Source organism: Octopus bimaculoides, chromosome 15 (genome assembly GCF_046866305.1).
Source record: "Octopus bimaculoides isolate indiv1 chromosome 15, ASM4686630v1, whole genome shotgun sequence".
In the NCBI taxonomy this organism is placed as follows: Eukaryota; Metazoa; Mollusca; class Cephalopoda; order Octopoda; family Octopodidae; genus Octopus; species Octopus bimaculoides.
The window spans coordinates 48,330,383-48,348,177 of NC_142942.1; the positions used below are offsets into that span (position 1 = coordinate 48,330,383).

At 37.5% G+C, this 17,795-nt stretch overlaps 1 protein-coding gene across 3 annotated transcripts in view; it reads right to left on the reverse strand.

Moving 5' to 3' along the window:
* Positions 1–17,795, reverse strand: part of LOC106875080 (3'-5' RNA helicase YTHDC2) — a 57,056-nt gene that overhangs the window by 29,300 nt on the left and 9,961 nt on the right. For 2 of the 3 annotated variants that reach the window (XM_089363834.1, XM_089363833.1), the window contains 15 exons: positions 17,209–17,261; positions 16,330–16,460; positions 14,527–14,665; positions 13,554–13,746; positions 12,669–12,844; positions 11,546–11,633; positions 10,717–10,804; positions 9,776–9,856; positions 9,534–9,616; positions 8,085–8,190; positions 6,566–6,685; positions 4,911–5,076; positions 3,562–3,668; positions 3,032–3,126; positions 1,958–2,134 (listed from right to left, as the gene is read on the reverse strand). In XM_089363834.1, the coding sequence (XP_089219960.1) occupies positions 1,958–2,134; positions 3,032–3,126; positions 3,562–3,668; positions 4,911–5,076; positions 6,566–6,685; positions 8,085–8,190; positions 9,534–9,616; positions 9,776–9,856; positions 10,717–10,804; positions 11,546–11,633; positions 12,669–12,844; positions 13,554–13,746; positions 14,527–14,665; positions 16,330–16,460; positions 17,209–17,261 (1,803 nt within the window). The remainder of the gene's footprint in view (positions 1–1,957; positions 2,135–3,031; positions 3,127–3,561; positions 3,669–4,910; positions 5,077–6,565; positions 6,686–8,084; positions 8,191–9,533; positions 9,617–9,775; positions 9,857–10,716; positions 10,805–11,545; positions 11,634–12,668; positions 12,845–13,553; positions 13,747–14,526; positions 14,666–16,329; positions 16,461–17,208; positions 17,262–17,795) is intronic. The other variant, XM_089363835.1, reaches the window with a different exon arrangement.

Here is a 17,795-nt window from a genome sequence, read left to right on the forward strand (position 1 = left end):
ATATGCCAACAACAAAATGAGACCATCGATCATGTTGTCTCCATGTGCAGTCTGCTTGCGCCTACAGAGTATCTCAACAGGCATGATAGAGCTGCACAATATATTCACTGGGTAATATGCAAAAACCTGGACTTGCCCCATGATAAAAACTGGTGGGAACACAAACCACCCCCAGTACTTGAAAATGATCACATTGCACTCCTCTGGAACTTCACCATTCAAACTGACAGAAAGATAGACGCAAATAGGCCAGACATCATACTGAAAGACTTCAGACAAAAATCATGCCTCCTCATTGATATGACTGTCCCAATTGATATAAACGTATCTGTCAAGACCTACCAAAAACTGAGCAAATATAAAGATCTTGAAATAGAAATTAGCAAAATGTGGAATCTGAAGACGAAAACAATACCTATTGTCATAGGTGCCCTGGGAATGACAGCGAAACGGGCTGATTACTACCTAGCTCAGATACCAGGAAACCCCAAAATGGCTGAAGTCCAAAAGATAGTGCTCATGGGAACTGCCCATATCCTACGTAAAATACTGTCTATGTGATCTCAAATTTTAAAGCAAACATAATTTTCTTATGGTTTCTTAAACATTCACTTGAACAAAACTGTACAAATCCAAATATATGGTACCCTAGGCATAACACCTACATGAACTTCTAACTTGTTGTCTCTTGAGGTCTCTGGGTGAGACTTGGATCCAACTTGTACAAATGCAAAACAAAAGTCAAACATAAAATAATAATAATAATAATAATAATAATAATAATAATAATAATAATAATAATAATAATAATAATAATAATAATAATAATAATAATAATAATAATAATAATAATAATAATAATAATAATAATAATAATAATAATAATAATAATAATAATAATAATAATAATAATAATAATAATAATAATAATAATAATAATAATAATAATAATAATAATAATAATAATAATAATAATAATAATAATAATAATAATAATAATAATAATAATAATAATAATAATAATAATAATAATAATAATAATAATAATAATAATAATAATAATAATAATGATGATAATAATGATGATAATAATCCTTTCTAGTATTGGCACAAGGCACGCTAGCAATTCTGCCAGCTCACCACCTTATCGTAATAATAATAATAATAATGATAGTAATAATAATTTCAAATTCTTGCCACAAGGGTAGCTTGAGGGAGGAGATTAAGTCGATTACATTGACCCGAGTGTGTAACTGGTACTTACTTAATCAACACCGAAAGGACGAAAGGCAAAGTTGACCTCGGTGGAATTTGAACTCAGAATGTAGTGATAATAATAATAATAATAATAATAATAACAATAATAATAACAATAATAATAATAATAATAATAACCAGGACTTCAGATTTTGGCACAAGGCCAGCAGTTTCAATTACAGTGACTCAAGTACTTGACTGGTACTATATTCTATCAACTCCGAAAGTCAGCTTTGGCAGAATTTGAACACAGAATGTAAAGAGAGGGAAGGCTGCCTCCAGCCCCAATTCAGAAAATCTGTTTTGGAAATATCACTCTCCAAGCTAGATTGCCTCCAACACCACTTCAAAGAAAATATAAAATCTAACATAAAACATAAGTGGTTAAGAGCGCGGGCTACTAACCCCAAGGTTCCGAGTTCGATTCACGGCAGCGACCTGATTAATAATAATAATATAATAATAATAATAATAATAGTAACATCGATAGGAATGAGAACCCAGGTTCGAAATTTCCCCAAGACACCTGACGAAGGCTGGAGGGTATATCAGCCGAAACGTTGTGTTAACAATAAACAAGATGAGGACGAATATCCGTCAAATGTAAATAATGTAAATAATAAAACATAAAGTCTGGATCTACAAACAAAACGAAGTGGAATAAGACAATGTGCAACCACAAACAGCTGCTACTACTTACGCTGATAATAACTGTCCTGTAACACGATCAATCCGAAGTACATTCGGATATAAACCTGCACAGAGGGCAGCTTTCACAACACACCATTTCTCGGAATTTATATTCAAGTCTCTTATGTCACCTCCGCCTCGTGCTCTCACAAACCCTGAAGCACGCAATTGTCCAAGAAGCTGGGCTCTAGAAAATAATTTTTTTTAGAAAAAAGCAGAAAAGGAAGACAAAAAAAAAACTGAAATCAGTATTAAGAAATTTTAAGAGATTAATGGAATTTTTTTTTTTAATAAAAGGAATAGAGATAAGGATTTAAATCATCATCATCATCGTCATCGTTTAACGTCCGCTTTCCATGCTGGCATGGGTTGGAAGGTTTGACTGAGGACTGGTGAGCCAGATGGCTGTACCAGGCTCCACTCTGATTTGGCAGAGTTTCTACAGCTGGATGCCCTTCCTAACGCCAACCATTCCGAGAGTGTAGTGGATGCTTTTACATGCCACCGGCACGAAGGCCAGTCAAGCGGTACTGGCAACAGCCACGCTCAAAATGGTGTATATTACATGCCGCCTGCACAGGAGCCAGTCCAGCGGTACTGGCAACGAACTCGCTTGAATGTCTTTTCACGTGCCACTGGCACAAGTGCCAGGAAGGCGACGTTGGTTTTTTGAACTCAAATGGTGTTAGTTTATTTACATTTATCATTGCAATAACTCTTTCACACTGTTTTGAATTAATCATGCCATTATCTTGTAGTTTCAAAATTTCAATAGTATGTGTGTATGATTTTAGAATGACATTGTAGGGTAGGTGTGAGAAGTTGGATCTGACCAGTTTTAACATAAAACAAATAAAATATTTGTGCCGAATATGGCTGGATTAAAATGTTACAGCATTAGACAAATAAAGGAATTGAATTGAACCCGTGCACATGTTAATGACATTGGCATAACGACTCATCCTAGACACAACAAAAAAAGGAAAATAATTGAATTAAATTAAATAATTTTCAAATTACATAAAACAAAAAAAAAATATAAAAGAAATAAAAATGAAAAGGAAAAGAATGATCAAAGACTGACCTCATTCCAATTATCATTTCCATTGACGCTGAAGACAGAAAATGTTTCTCACAAAAGGTCCTCTCCCAGCCTTCGGTCCTAGCTTTTTGCCAAGCCTAAAAATAGAAGTGGTCGTCTCTTTGTTCAGGTACACACACACATAAATATGACAGGCTTCCACACAGTTTCTTATTTCTTTACTGCCCACAAGGGGCTACACACAGAGGGGACAAACAAGGACAGACAAACGGATTAAGTCGATTATATCGACCCCAGTGCGTAACTGGTACTTATTTAATCGACCCCCGAAAGGATGAAAGGCAAAGTCGACCTCGGCGGAATTTGAACTCAGAACAAAATTTGTTTCAACACACAAATTCACATAAAGAATCTTGCAAACCAAATACAAAAGCAAATTTATGTTGCTTTTTTTTTTTGTCTTTTAATAGGAATATGGTAAGATGCTGCCTGTATAAATCACACCTAGTCACGCATCACAGTGATAAATCAGAAACAGGTAAAGTGGGTTAATGAATAACACTGTTACTCACCTGAAAGGCTCTGAGCAGAATCATATGCTCACTGTATGTGTTGGCAGACAGTTTCTTCCTAACTAAATTGGCAGCTCTTCTTTGAGAGGGTTGACCAGGAATTAAAACTATAAACGTCAAAGGTACAAAACGGTAAATACTCACTTTTTCAGACAGAGCAATGGGGGGTGGGGGGAGATAAATCACAAATGGCTATTTAAAAATACAAATAGATGGTTTACAATACAAACAGTGGAAGAGTAGAATATATATAGAGAGAGACAAAATAATAAAATGGAATGAATATACGAACACAAGGAGGCACGCAAAATGGAAGAGAAATACAGAGATATACAAAGAAACAGTAATATCTAAATACACACAAACATACTTTCACACATACATATGGAATGTTGAAAGGCGGAACAGAAAGTGAGGCACAAATACGGGTGTGGTCAAGAAGTCCTGTTCACAAACACATATGACACAGTGGACAGACGTCTTCTACTATGACCTTCAGCTGACCAATGCCTTCTAAGTGGAACTGGTACACAAAAACTATATCTATCTATCATTTTATTTACCTACCTTTCTATCTGTGTGTGTGTGTGTGTGTGTGTGTGTGTGTGTGTGTGTAGTGTATATATATATATATATATATATATATATATATATATATATATATATATATAAAGGGTTCCTTATACAAGTTAAAATATGGTATTTATTAAGACATAAATGAAACATAGTTTTATTATTATCAAAATAGTAAGAATTTTCAAAAAAATACATTAACATAGGTGAAATTCTGCTATGCATTTTGCCTAGAGTGCTAATGATTCTGCCAGTTTAGTGCCTTAACACTAACTTACATATGGTATAGGAGTGGCTGTGTGGTAAGTAGCTTGCTTAGAAACCACATGGTTCCAGGTTCAGTCCTACTGCGTGTCACCTTGGGCAAGTGTCTTCAACTATGGCTTCAGGCTGACCAAAGCCTTGTGAGTGGATTTGGTAGACAGAAACTGAAAGGAGCCCGTCGTATATATGTATATATATATATATATATATATATATATATATATATATATACATGTAAGTGTGTGTGTCTGTGTTTGTCCCCCCAACATCGCTTGACAATCAATGCTGTTGTGTTTACATCCTCGTAACTTAGCCGTTCAACAAAAGGGACCGATAGAATAAGTACTAGGCTTACAAAGAATAAGTCCTGGGGTCGATTTGCTCGACTAAGGGCGGTGCTCCAGCATGGCCACAGTCAAATGACTGAAACAAGTAAAATAGTATGGAAACTAAAATGGGAGGGAAGAGAGAAAGAAAAAAGCAACCGGAAACGGAGAAAAAGCTATACTTACAAGGATCTTTGTTGGCAAGGGAACAAACAATGGTCAAGACTGGATCCAGACATTTCAAGACCACAGAATAAAGTACCATTTTACCAAGAGACGGAGCAATGGGGAAGTCTGCCAAATGATGGCCCAATTCAGTTAGATCTTCCCAAGGATCTAAGGCATCGATTTGCTGAAGAGGAAATCAAATTCAGAAAACTGAAATCTAGCTGTGATTTCATTTTTTAAAAAATATTTTTATTAAATTTATTAATTAATTAATTTTTTAACATTTACTGCGGGGTTAAGAGGTCTGCTTCTCGACTGAATGTCTTTTAGCTCAGTGTGATTGTGTAGTAACTTGGGCAACTATCTTCTTCTATAGCCCAAGGCAAACCATAGCTTTGTGAGTGAATTTGGTAAATGGAAACTAAAAGAAGCTCATTATGTACAAACATATATATGTGTGTGTGTTTGTATGTGTATGGAAAACAGAACTTAATGATGATAATGAAATGTGTGTATGTGTGTACGAGGGGGTGCTGAAAAGTTCCTGGCTTTGGGGAAAAGAAAATACAGGAGAATCAGTTAATAATGATTTTATACAACATGTTTCCCTCTCAGTTTCACAAGCTTATTGCAGTCAGTCCTTCAGTTTTTCTAAGCCCTGTAAAAGAACTGAGGGTTAAGCCTCCAGCTAGGCCTTTCGCAATACCCTTAACCCTTTTGTTACCATATCTCTGTTGAAATAATCTATGTTTCTTTCAATTAACCCTTCTGGTACCAACCTGGCCGAAACTGCTTCTGGCTCTGTAGTACAAATGTCTTGTTTTCAAAAGTTCTGAATTAAAATCTTCCACCAAACCTTAGTCACAATTTATGTTCCTAACACTAGCTTAATGGTAACTATGTTATTTTACTAAATTCATTGTTATATTTAGAATTAATTGAAACGAACACAGAGCATCTCAACAGAAATATGGTAACAAAAGGGTTAAAGTTCCATATTAGCTTATGTCCCAAACACCAGTTTAATAATGACAAAGCTATTTTATGGAGTTCTTCATTATTTTTAAAATTAATTGAAACAGTTTATTTAAACAAAGACTTTATAACAAAAGGGTAAATCAAAAGAGAGGAGGCATGGCCTAGGGATTAAGTAAGTGGTCTCTCAATCAGGGGTTCAATTCCCAATCCAGGAAGCACTTTGCTTCATGTTGTTCAGTGGACAAAAATGAGTATTGAAATTGAGGGAGAGCTTAGTCAGCATCAAGTAGTCAGTGATATGAGCAAAAACCAATAGGCATTAAAAGGGTCGCCTCCAGCAGGAGCCTGATATAACCTAGATTTACCCATTAGTCTGTATTAATTAATGGTGTAATCAATCTGCCTGTTCACTCTGCAAGGATTGCTAATTTGTGAGTGATTTTGCATGGGAGAGAGAGAGCCGCAAAGTGAATCAGTCGACCAAAAAGTTATACCTGTACCCTTGGTATCAATAAATTAATATAGTATTATTGAATGCTGTGATCCACAAAGGAGTAGGAGTACCCCTACAGATCTCACTATCAAGTTATACCTAGGGCAAACAGATAAAACAAACAAAAAAGTAAAAAGAAGACAAGATTTAGCATGGTTTCAATTGTTGGTAAGAGAAATATTGCTGGCAGTACAGCAGTTACCTTCAACAGCTGGAGAGCATTGCGGATGATAAGGAAACTGGGAGCTTGGATAGCATTGGAGAGAAAGTCAGCAATGGATGTGCTTGAAGGGGCAATCATTTTGGTTTGCAAACAGAGTTCCTGAAAGAAAGAATAAAATGAGGATAAAACAGTGGGACTGTGTGTGTGTGGTGTGTTTATGTTACCATCGTCATTTAACATCTGTTGTCCATGCTGGCATGGGTTGGATGGTTTGACTGGGCTAGCATGCTGGAAGGCTGCGCCAGGCTCCAGTTTGGTTTGGCAGAGTTTCTACAGCTGAATGCTCTTCCTAAAGCCAACCACTCCGAGAGCGTAATGGGTGCTTTTACGTGCCACTGGCATGGGTGCCATTTGCGCAACACCAGTCTGTGCCACGTCTGCGATTTTGATCAGCTTGATGGGTCTTTTTCTGAAGCATGACATAATGCTAAAAAAAGGTCATTGCCTCCATGGGGCCCAACACTTGAAAGGAGTTTGGCCACTATGCCTCCATGAGGCCCAATGCTCAAAAGGTACTCAGTCACTTTGCCTCTTTAGAAATCAGGAAAATCTTGAAGGTAGAAGAATAGCTGTGAAAATGGCTTTAGAAAATTGGCCAAAAATACCCTTATACACAAAAAAAAGTGGCCAGCACTACTGCAAAGAATCAAAGTCTGTACCTCTGAGAGGTATTTTCACCTGATTTTCTGAAACTGTTTTTACAGTTATACTCTTGCACTCAAGATTTTCCTTATCTCAACAAATAAGCCACTCACTTAAAGCTTCAATATTTGTTTATAAAAATATTCCAATACACACACACATATACAGTTTATTGTTCTGTTATAGGTTAAATCAACAAAAAAAAAGGTACTCCATCCAGTGAGACATAAATATTATTGGCGATCTTTCGCTACCAGTTCCAAAGCTGTCACTTAAGCCACGTGTGTTTCTTTACATCACATCGGCCTTTTCCGTAAAAGGGTTTTAGGGTTACGGTTAGGGAATTCCGTCCCTAACCCTAACCCTAAAACCCTTTTAAGGAAAAGGCCGATGTGATGTAAATAAACGCACGTCGTTCAAGTGACAGCTTTGGAACTGGTAACGAAAGATCGCCATATTATTTAATATACACAATTTAAAACAGAACAGAGCTGCTAATAATTTCATGCTGTAGAGATGCAATGATTTGGCATCAACCTTCTTCACAACTTTCTTCATTTTTTTCTCATAGACCAGCATCTTGGTTTTCAAATAAGTCTAACAGTATGCACTGAGCCTGAAAGATTGCTTGGAGACAATATGGGATGCTGTATAAATCTGCCAAATTATTGTGTCTCCACAGCATGAAACTATTAGTAGGTCTTTTTTAAATTGCTTGGCATGAAACCGATCTGTGGTGCAAGAAAAGTTTACGAACCGCTGGTATAGAGAACCCTTCAATGGATCAATGATGACAATAAGTGATGTGATGATGACAATGACAAGGACGACACAGCTGAATAAAAATCCCACTTACATGTAGGGGTAACCGTAACAGTTCTGGGACTTGGTATTGCTCCAGGTTGTCGTGACGTATTCTGCTGAACAAGTGATAGCAAACACCTGGTTGAACTCGTCCGGCACTGAAAGAGACAACGAGAGGGATGATGACTATTAGATGAGAGAATACTACGCCAAATGTTGGCTATCAGTTGTCCCGAAGATTAACATGACAGAAGACAACTGATAGGGTTTTAGTTGATCATATAAGTTCTGATACTTATTTTACTCTGGTGCTGAGAATGGCTACAACTCAATAAACTAACTTAAGCAAATACAGCCTTTTTATGATATTTCTGTTGAAACACAGTCATTGCTTCAATTAATTTAGAAAATCATTAAGAATTTCATACAATACTTTGCTATTATTAAACTAGTGTTTGGAACATAAATTGACATGAATTTCGGAGGTAACGTTTTAGTTCAGATCACTGTTTTGAAGCCAAATTTCTATTGAAATATTTGGCATTTATTTCAGTAATTTTGAAAAAAATGAAAAATCTAGAAAAATACGTTGTCATTATTAAACTGGAGTTTGGAACAAAATTAAGATGAGTTTTTGATAGGTTTTAATTAAAGACTCTTGAAAACAAGAAGTTTGTACCACAGAACCAGGAGCATTCTCGGGCAAGTCGGCAGCAAAAGGGATACACACACAACAGGTACTCACAGAGTTTCCATTAACCAAATTCCAAAACATAAGGCATTGGCTAAGAGGAAAGTAGAGTAGGAGACACTTGCTGAAAATGCCACATAGAGAAATCAAAATCTAGAATTACTTGGTTGAGAAACTAACTTCTTAAGCAGATGGATATGACAGCACCGCATCGATATGCTGAATAAAACAAAGAACTGGGGACACGAATAAAAATACAAACTTGTTACCAATTCAAATATGCTTGAGGCGAATTTGAACCCATAAGAAAGCCAGTCACTGTATTTTGTCATGAAGAGAATTTCTTGTTGAAGAAAAATAGGTGTAAATACACTGAATCAGTCTATAACCTCCACTAATGGCTGGATGCATGCATTTCACAGCAGTTATCTGCTCTTCAGCAACAGATGCTGCAAAGTGTCGAGAGACGGGTCCCTCTTACGATGTTCCCGGCATTGCTCAGTGACTAGTTGCCCTATTCATCAGCTCACTGTAAATAATAAAATACGGGGTGACAACACTGAACAGTGATGTGTACAAATACAAACTTGTTGCTAGTTGAAATATACTTGAGAGGCATATTTGAATCTGTTTTGTCACAGAGAAAATGTCTCACTGTATACAAATAGGTGTAAACACACTGAGTCAGATCATGGAGCCCCCTAACCAGACTGCTGGATGCATTCATTTCAGAGTGTTTATTTCTTCTTCAGCAACAGAGACCAGAAAGCAGACACTGTGAACAAATAAAAATGGTGAATTGATACCTACCGGCCCTTTCTCTGTAAAGCATTTGCTTTGGAAACCCAATGAGTTTTTAACATGGTCACAGAACAAAATGCATCAAAGGATTTCTGGAAAATAAAGACAAACTAAATTAGATTTTCTTGTCCCTTGCCTCGGTGATGACCCACAATTAATAATATCAAATTATATAAACAAAACAAGCAAGCAAGGAGAAGGATGAGGAGGTGGTGGAGGAGAAGGAGAAGTAGGAAGAGGAGGAGACTAACCTCTTTCATTTTCCCTGAGTCAATTACGTAGATAACATCGTTAATGGTGAGACTTGTTTCAGCAATGTTTGTTGAGAGAATCTGAAGAATAAATAAATAAATGTAAAAAAAAAAAATAAATAAATAAATAAATAACTAAAGGAAGCATCATCAAAATACCAATACCTGAATATAATATTGGTTAACAACTACCTGTACTACCAATGAATGGCCTTCTGGATGAAGAAGTATGCCAAATTTATTGCCACAATACCACTGTCAACCACATAATTCAATAATCTTGGAATCTGTTCTGTCTTAAGGAGTTATCTCCTCTTACATGCAATATAACAATTGACAAAATAGAACTAATACATTCCTAAATCTCTCAGAGAGATTTATGCAGTAGTGATGCGATAAAGTAGTTGTATGCTGTCAACTTAATGTGATAGTCCCATGAAGGGAATGATACTACTGCTATTTAGCCCTAAGAAGCAGCACTGTTTCCTGTCAGCCTTGACACATTTTCTGTGTCCCTTGTAAACATAAGGACACAGAAAATGTGTCAAGGCTGACAGGAAGCAGTGCTGCTTCTTAGGGCTAAATAGCAGTAGTATTATTCCCTTCAGGGGACTGTCACATTAAATTGACAAAAATTGTTCAGAAAACAGCATCAAGGAAAAAGAAAAGAGAACGTGACTTTTAAGGTTATCTCCCTTTACCATTCTGATTATTCTTTCAAATGTAGCGCTTATTTGTTCGCATTGTTTTGGATTGATCCTGCATTATCTCATAGATTCAAGATTTGATTGATGCGATTGTATATTTTCAGAATGATATTGCAGGGAATGTGTGCAAGGGCAGGGCTAGCTGGTTTGAACATAAAACAACTAGAATATTAGAGCTGGATTTGGCCAGTTTAAATGTTAAAGGGTTACATACAGAAATAATAGGTTACGTACAATTTTCCTCACTCCTGGAGGAGATGGTTTAAAAACTCGTTTCTGATCCAGTGACTGCATAGAGGAGTGTAGCATAAAGAGAATATATCTGAAAATAGGTCATAAACATATATAGGTCATAAACATATATGTGAAAAGTCAAAATGGAACATGGAAATGGTTAATGACAAACGACAAATAAACAGGATAATTCTCATCAGAAATAAAAACCAAACTCAAGTCTAGTTTTGGCATATTTAAAGTCCAAAGACTTTAAATGACATGGTACTACTCGAGTGTAATTGATGCTACACGTGTTATTGTAAATATGATTTCATAGTTTCTTATTTCTTTATTGCCCACAAGGGGCATATATATATATTCCTTTCTGTTGAAGAGCATAGGCTTGAAACATCAAAACCTTTTCTATTACCTGAGCATCAAACTAATACATCTTGTCTGTTGTTCCTTCCCTGTCTCTGTCTTTTGTTTTTGCACTTTGTACAATTTTGAACCATACACGCACACGGACACACACACATATATATAGTATCTCCTGATTGGCTCCCATGCTGGTGGCATGTAAAAAGCACAACCTAAACGTGGTTGGTGTTAGGAAGAGCATCCAGCTGTAGAAACTTTGCTAGATCAGATTGGAGCCTGGTGCAGCGTATTGGCTAGCCACTCCTCAGAAAACCATCCAACCCATCCCAGTATGGAAAACGGATGCTAAATGACGACGATGATATATATATATATATATATATATATATATATATATTGTTTTCAAATGGGAGAGAGAGAGAGTGATGAGACAAGAGATTGGGGGGGGGGGGGGAATGTTACCTACCTGATACTCTCAAATCTTTTCTCTTCCAGAATTTTTTCTTTCACACCAACAATATCTTCATAGCCAGGAAGAAACACAAGAATAGCACCTGGAATAAAAAAAATTATAAAAATGAAATCCACATTGCTTATAATACACACACACACAAAGACTTTCTTCTGTTTCCCTCTACCAAATCAACTCACAAGGATTTGGTTGGTTTGGTGCTATAGTAGAAGGTACTTGGTAAGGGTGTCACACAAGATCGAAACCCAAGTGGTTGGCAAGCAAGCTTCTTAATCACACAGCCAGTAACCAAGAGTTAGTTTAACTGAAGTTCAAATCATTTCCTTTCACAGTTTTACTTTCTGTGCAAACTTTATTATGCTGAATCAATGCAGGCGTTTACATGATCGCTCCACCTTTTGGACAGAGCAACCAAATCTCCCTCAAATATCACCTTTACTCTCTTTTACTTGTTTCAGTAATTTGGCTGCGGCCATGCTGGAGCACCGCCTTTAGTCGAGAAAATCAACCCCAGCACTTATTCTTTGTAAGCCTAGTACTTATTCTATCAGTCTCTTTTTGCCGAACCGCTAAGTTACGGGAATGTAAACACACCAGCATTGGTTGTCAAGTGATGGTGGGGGGGACAAACACAGACACACAAATACACATACATATATATATCTATATATCTATATATATATATATAAATATATATATATATATATATATACATATATACGACGGGCTTCTTTCAGTTTCTGTCTACCAAATCCACTCACAAGGCTTTGGTCGGCCCGAGGCTATAGTAGAAGACACTTGCCCAAGGTGTCACGCAGTGGGACTGAACCCGGAACCATGTGGTTGGTAAGCAAGCTACTTACCACACAGCCATCTAATAAAAGAATAACTTGAATAATGTGGTTGTATGTGAAACTCGAAAAGGAACCAACGTGATTCATTTACAAGAAGTCTTTCGCTAACATCTGGTCTTCAGATGTGTGGTCTCCTCACTCCACATTTTCTCTTGCTACTACAACAGTTTCTGCTCCACAAAACTAGTTATTCGCATGTCATTTGATCCAAGTAGAGATGAGCTGAGATGGTTGAGTTAAATTTAAAAAAAAAAACAACTTACCTTCAGAAGAAGTAGTACATATCTTATGGATAAGATACATGATGAGGTCTTTGTCAATTTTGTCATCATCAAAACACTGGTGGTAGATGTTCAAAAGTTCTCTGTCTTGGGGTGTCATATTTTCAGATGACTTCACTAGAACTGTGTCCGATGTGACATTGTCCTCTGGAGAATTCCTATCACACACAATGCAGAAAATGGTTACAGAAATAAAAGGAAACATGCAAATGTCAACAGAGTGGACATAGTACCAAGTAAGAAGCTATACAGTGTTAACCCTTTCGTATCTAAACCAGTCATACCAGACCAAAATATTCCACCTGTTTTAAAGTTCAAACTGGTCAGATCCAACCTCTTACACCAACCCTACAACGTCACACAAAAATAAATATATTATCAAAATCTCAAAGCTATAAATCTCAGTGGTTAGAGCATCGAGCAATCACGAGGTAGTGAGTTCGTACTACTTCAAAATGGTGTTTTTTTTATGTGCCACCTGCACAGGAATCAGTCCAATGTTTTGTTCCCATGCCACCGGCACGAGTGCCACACGACGGGCTTCTTTTAGTTTCCCTCTACCAAATCCACTCACAAGGCTTTGGTCGGCCTGAGGCTATAGTAGAAGACACTTGCTCAAGGTACCACGCAGTGGGACTGAACCCGGAACCATGTGGTTGGGAAGCAAGCTTCTTACCACACAGCCACAACAGTTCAGCAAAAAAAAGGATTGACAAAATAAGTACTAGACTTTAAAAAGACAAAAAAGTGCAGGAGTTGATTTGTTTGAGTAAACTCATCAAGGCAGTGCCCCAGCATGACCACAGTCTAATGACCAAAACAAGTAAAAAGACAAAAAGATAAAACAAGTACAAAATTTATATTTACCGATAACTTTCCAGAAGCTCCAGAATCTCAGCTCTTTGGAATTTCTTAGCCCATTCAAAGACAGTCCAATCATTGGATGCCTGGACATTGACGCTTGCTCCCAGACTCAACAACCTTTCGACTACATCAAAGTAGCCTCGACCGGTGGCTATCATTAACGCTGTCGCACTGGTTTCAGAATGCTTGTAGTCGACTATGACAAACAGAAGGAAAAAACATGAGAAATGATGACAAAACAAAAATAAAGGAACCCCTACCACCAAAAAAAATAGACATTGGGTCATTAAAAAGCTCACTTTGCAACATGGGTTCTAGGTTAAGTCCCATTGCATGGCACCTTGAGCAAATGTTTTCTACTATAGCCCTTGGCTGACCAATGTCTTGTGAATGAATTTGGTAGATGGAAACTGTGTAGAAGCCTGTCATTGGGATTCACAGAGGGGATGACAGACAGAGAACCAAGACGCCTGGTGGTTTGCTGTGCTTGGAAAGACATGTGAAGCTAAGTAAAAGTATGGTTGTCCTTGTGTACAGGCCCGTCCCTTGCAACCCTCTCCAGCTGAGCATCTCTAGTCTTGTGGGCTCATAGCTGCTGGTGCTACGTAAAAGCACCCAATATGCTCTGTAAAGTGGTTGGTGTTAGGAAGGGTGTCCAGCCATAGAAACCATGCTAAAACAGACAACTGGACCCTGGTGCAGCTCTCTGTTTTGCCAGCTCCTGTAAAACCATCCAACCCATGCCAGCATGGAAAGTGGATGTTAAATGATGATGGTGAGGATGATGATGATGACAGCATATTCTTTCATCAGAAGCTCCAGAATACCAGTCACATGGTATTGGTCACCTCAGGGATATAACAAAGAAAACTTGCCTAAGGTGCCATGGAGTGGGACTGAACCTGAAACCAAGAAATGGAATTGCTAATGGTGAACAGACTACAAGTGAACAGGTAAAATAATTAAGGATCCTTACCACTGATGCTCTCGTTAATAATTAAATTGAAAATCTGCTCAAAAGCTTCTTCACTGTCAGTGAGCCAAGCATCCGTGAGAAGTTGATCCATTTCTTTAATCAACCAGGGTTCAAGTTCGTCTTTCTCCTCTACAGACTTCTTGGAGGAGTAAAAGAAAAAAAGAAACAGAGAAAAAGAATATTGTTAGATCTCCATTTTAATGCAAACACACAGACAAACCCACATCAACATTCACAAATATACATTAAACACACTAACTATTCTTATATGTGTGTATATATATATATATATATATATATATATATATATATAGATCATCATTATCATCGTTTAACATCCGTTTTCCATGCTGGCATGGGCGGGACAGTTTAACTGGGGACTAGCAAGCCAGGAGGCTGCACCAGGCTCTAATCTCATCTAGCAATCTTTCTGCAGCTGGATGCCCTTCCTATCACCAACCACGCCGAAAAAGTAGTGAGTGCTTTTTACGTGCCACCAGCAAGAAGACAGGTGTACAAACAACAAGCAGATGTATTAGTTTGACGCTCAGGAAAGTGAAAAAGTCTTTTACATTTCGAGTCTACGCTCTTCAACAGAAAGGAACACAGGGAAATAAAAAGAGAGAGAATAAAACAAAATTGTGGATTTAATTATCAACCATGGCAACTACATACATAGACAGACTGGCAGGTAGATAGATCTAATCCATGCCAGCATAGAAAATGGATGTTAAATGATGATAATGGTGCTCCAGCATGGTAACAGCCTTATGACTGAAAGGTATAAAAGAATATACATTTATATATATCGTCATTGTTTAACATCGGTTTTCCATGCCAGCATGATACATACATTACACAATTACATGCAAAAGGTTGATAGTGACTTTGAAGTGTTGTCATGCTTTGTCTAACAAAGGTGAGTAAGCTGAAACTTTGAAGTTACTGTCAGCTTTTCCTTCTAGAAGTTTATTAAACATGTCCTTTACTAAAAAGTTTTGAGTAGTCATTCACCTCAATGTTAAATTGTTTTTGTATATAACTTGACATAAAAAAGAAAAATGTGTCAGCGGCCAGCCATGAGACTTGAACTCACACCCCTGTGATTATGTGTCGCAGTGCTCTACCTTTAAGCTACACTGTTCATGCTATATTATTAGCGTTATCCTGCATTTGAGAATAAAAAATTACTTCCTTAACTTTCTAGACATCCCAACACTTACCAACCACATGGTTCTGGGTTCAATCCCACTGTGTGGCACCTTGGGCAAGTGTCTTCTACTATAGCCTCGGGCCGACCAAAGCCCTGTGAGTGGAGTTGGTAAACGGAAACTGAAAGAAGCCCGTCGTATATATGTACATATATATGTGTGTGTGTTTGTGTGTCTGTGTTTGTCCCCCTCAACATCGCTTGACAACCGATGGTGGTGTGTTTTCGTCCCCATAACCTAGTGGTTCGGCAAAAGAGACCGATAGAATAAGTACTAGGCTTACAAAGAATAGGTCTTGGGGTCGATTTGCTCGACTAAAGGCAGTGCTCCAGCATGGCCACAGTCAAATGACTGAAACAAGTAAAAGAGAAAATAAAAGCGATATATATATATATATATATATATATGAGGGAGGCCCAAATGTAACTGGAAACATTCTCTTTGGGACAAACTCGTTGTAGTTCAGGCTGACCTCGGCGGGATTTGAACTTAGGAAATAAAGGCAGATGAAATGCCACTAAGCAATCTGCCCAGTGTGCTAACGATTCTGCCAGCTCACCGCTTATTAAGATATTGACAAAAAAATAATTACCTCTAGGGCTTTATCTAACACTTCCAAGTTTTTACCAGCCATTTTAGTTCGGTAAGGCTTGTCTTCGGATTCGTTAGTCAGGCTTAATTTTCTGCTACACCAGTCACTTAATTGCTTCTGTTGTTTCTCCACTAAAAGACACGAAACAGTGCAAACAAATTACTATATTGTAATTACATTAGAAAGAAGGGAAAACAAAATTCGTTATGATTATTTTTCTTTTAATTAGAACATGAAGCAGGAGCCTGATTTAGATGCTTAAATTGCAGATGCTGACACAGTAATTTACCAGCTCCAGCATTTGATTTTTCAGAAGTGGAGAGAATGGTAAAATAGCCAAACTTGCAATCTTCAGTTCAGTCTTCGTGTCTATTCTCATCACTGGTCAGGAACGTCGGGTAATGACCAAAAGAATACAATTACAAATACAAGCAGCCAATTTTACCATTCATCCTTCGTGCCGGTGGCACGTAAAAGCACCTACTACACTCTCGGAGTGGTTGGCGTTAAGAAGGGCATCCAGCTGTAGAAACTCTGCCAGATCAGATTGGAGCCTGGTGTAGCCATCTGGTTCACCAGTCCTCAGTCAAATTGTCCAACCCATGCTAGCATGGAAAGCGGATGTTAAACGATGATGATGATGCTGATAGGATTCGAACCTATGCAGGGAGACCCCAATGGATTTCTAGTCCATCACCTTAACCACACGGCCATGTCCATCATCATCAGCATCAAATGGTGTTTTTTTACGTGCCACCTGCACAGGAGGCAGTCCAATGTTTTGTTCACATGCTACAAATTGATCTTCTAAAAGTGTAAAAGCTGGAATGGTGTTAACTAAAATGAAATTCAAAATAAAATCTAAAAAAAAAAACTCACCATTTGATAATTCTCTTTTAGATCTTTCCATGGCTTTGGTGGAATAGTTGGTCCTGAAAATAGTTCATCGCTCATATAATAGATGCTGTTGTGCATAAATATAGTTTGTGTAATGCAAGGGGAACTAACACTAATCAAACTGAAGTTAACTGAATGAGTGTGTGGGTGTCTGTGTGTGCGTGTGCAGGGGTGTACAGACAATCATGGTTATCATCAATTTATATCGACCTTCCATGCAGGCAAGGATTGAGCAATTCAACAGGACCAAAGCAGTTGGAGCACTACACTTGCGTTATAATGTCTTAGTTTTGGCATACTTTCTTGCAGCTAGATGCCCTTCCTTACACCATATATTTTACTGAGTGTATCAGGTGCTTTTCTCATGGCATAAGGTCACTTTGTAACTAGCAAGACCTATGTATATATATATTACATGGAAAAATGAGAGCAAGAGAAATAATATTATTATTTTATGTGTTAATCTTGGCTTTCCTGCTGATGATAGCTGGCCTTGCAAAATATTTCATTTTGCTAAAAATAGCTTGAAACCATGGTTCAGGAAATAGATGGTAAATGTTTTTTTCATT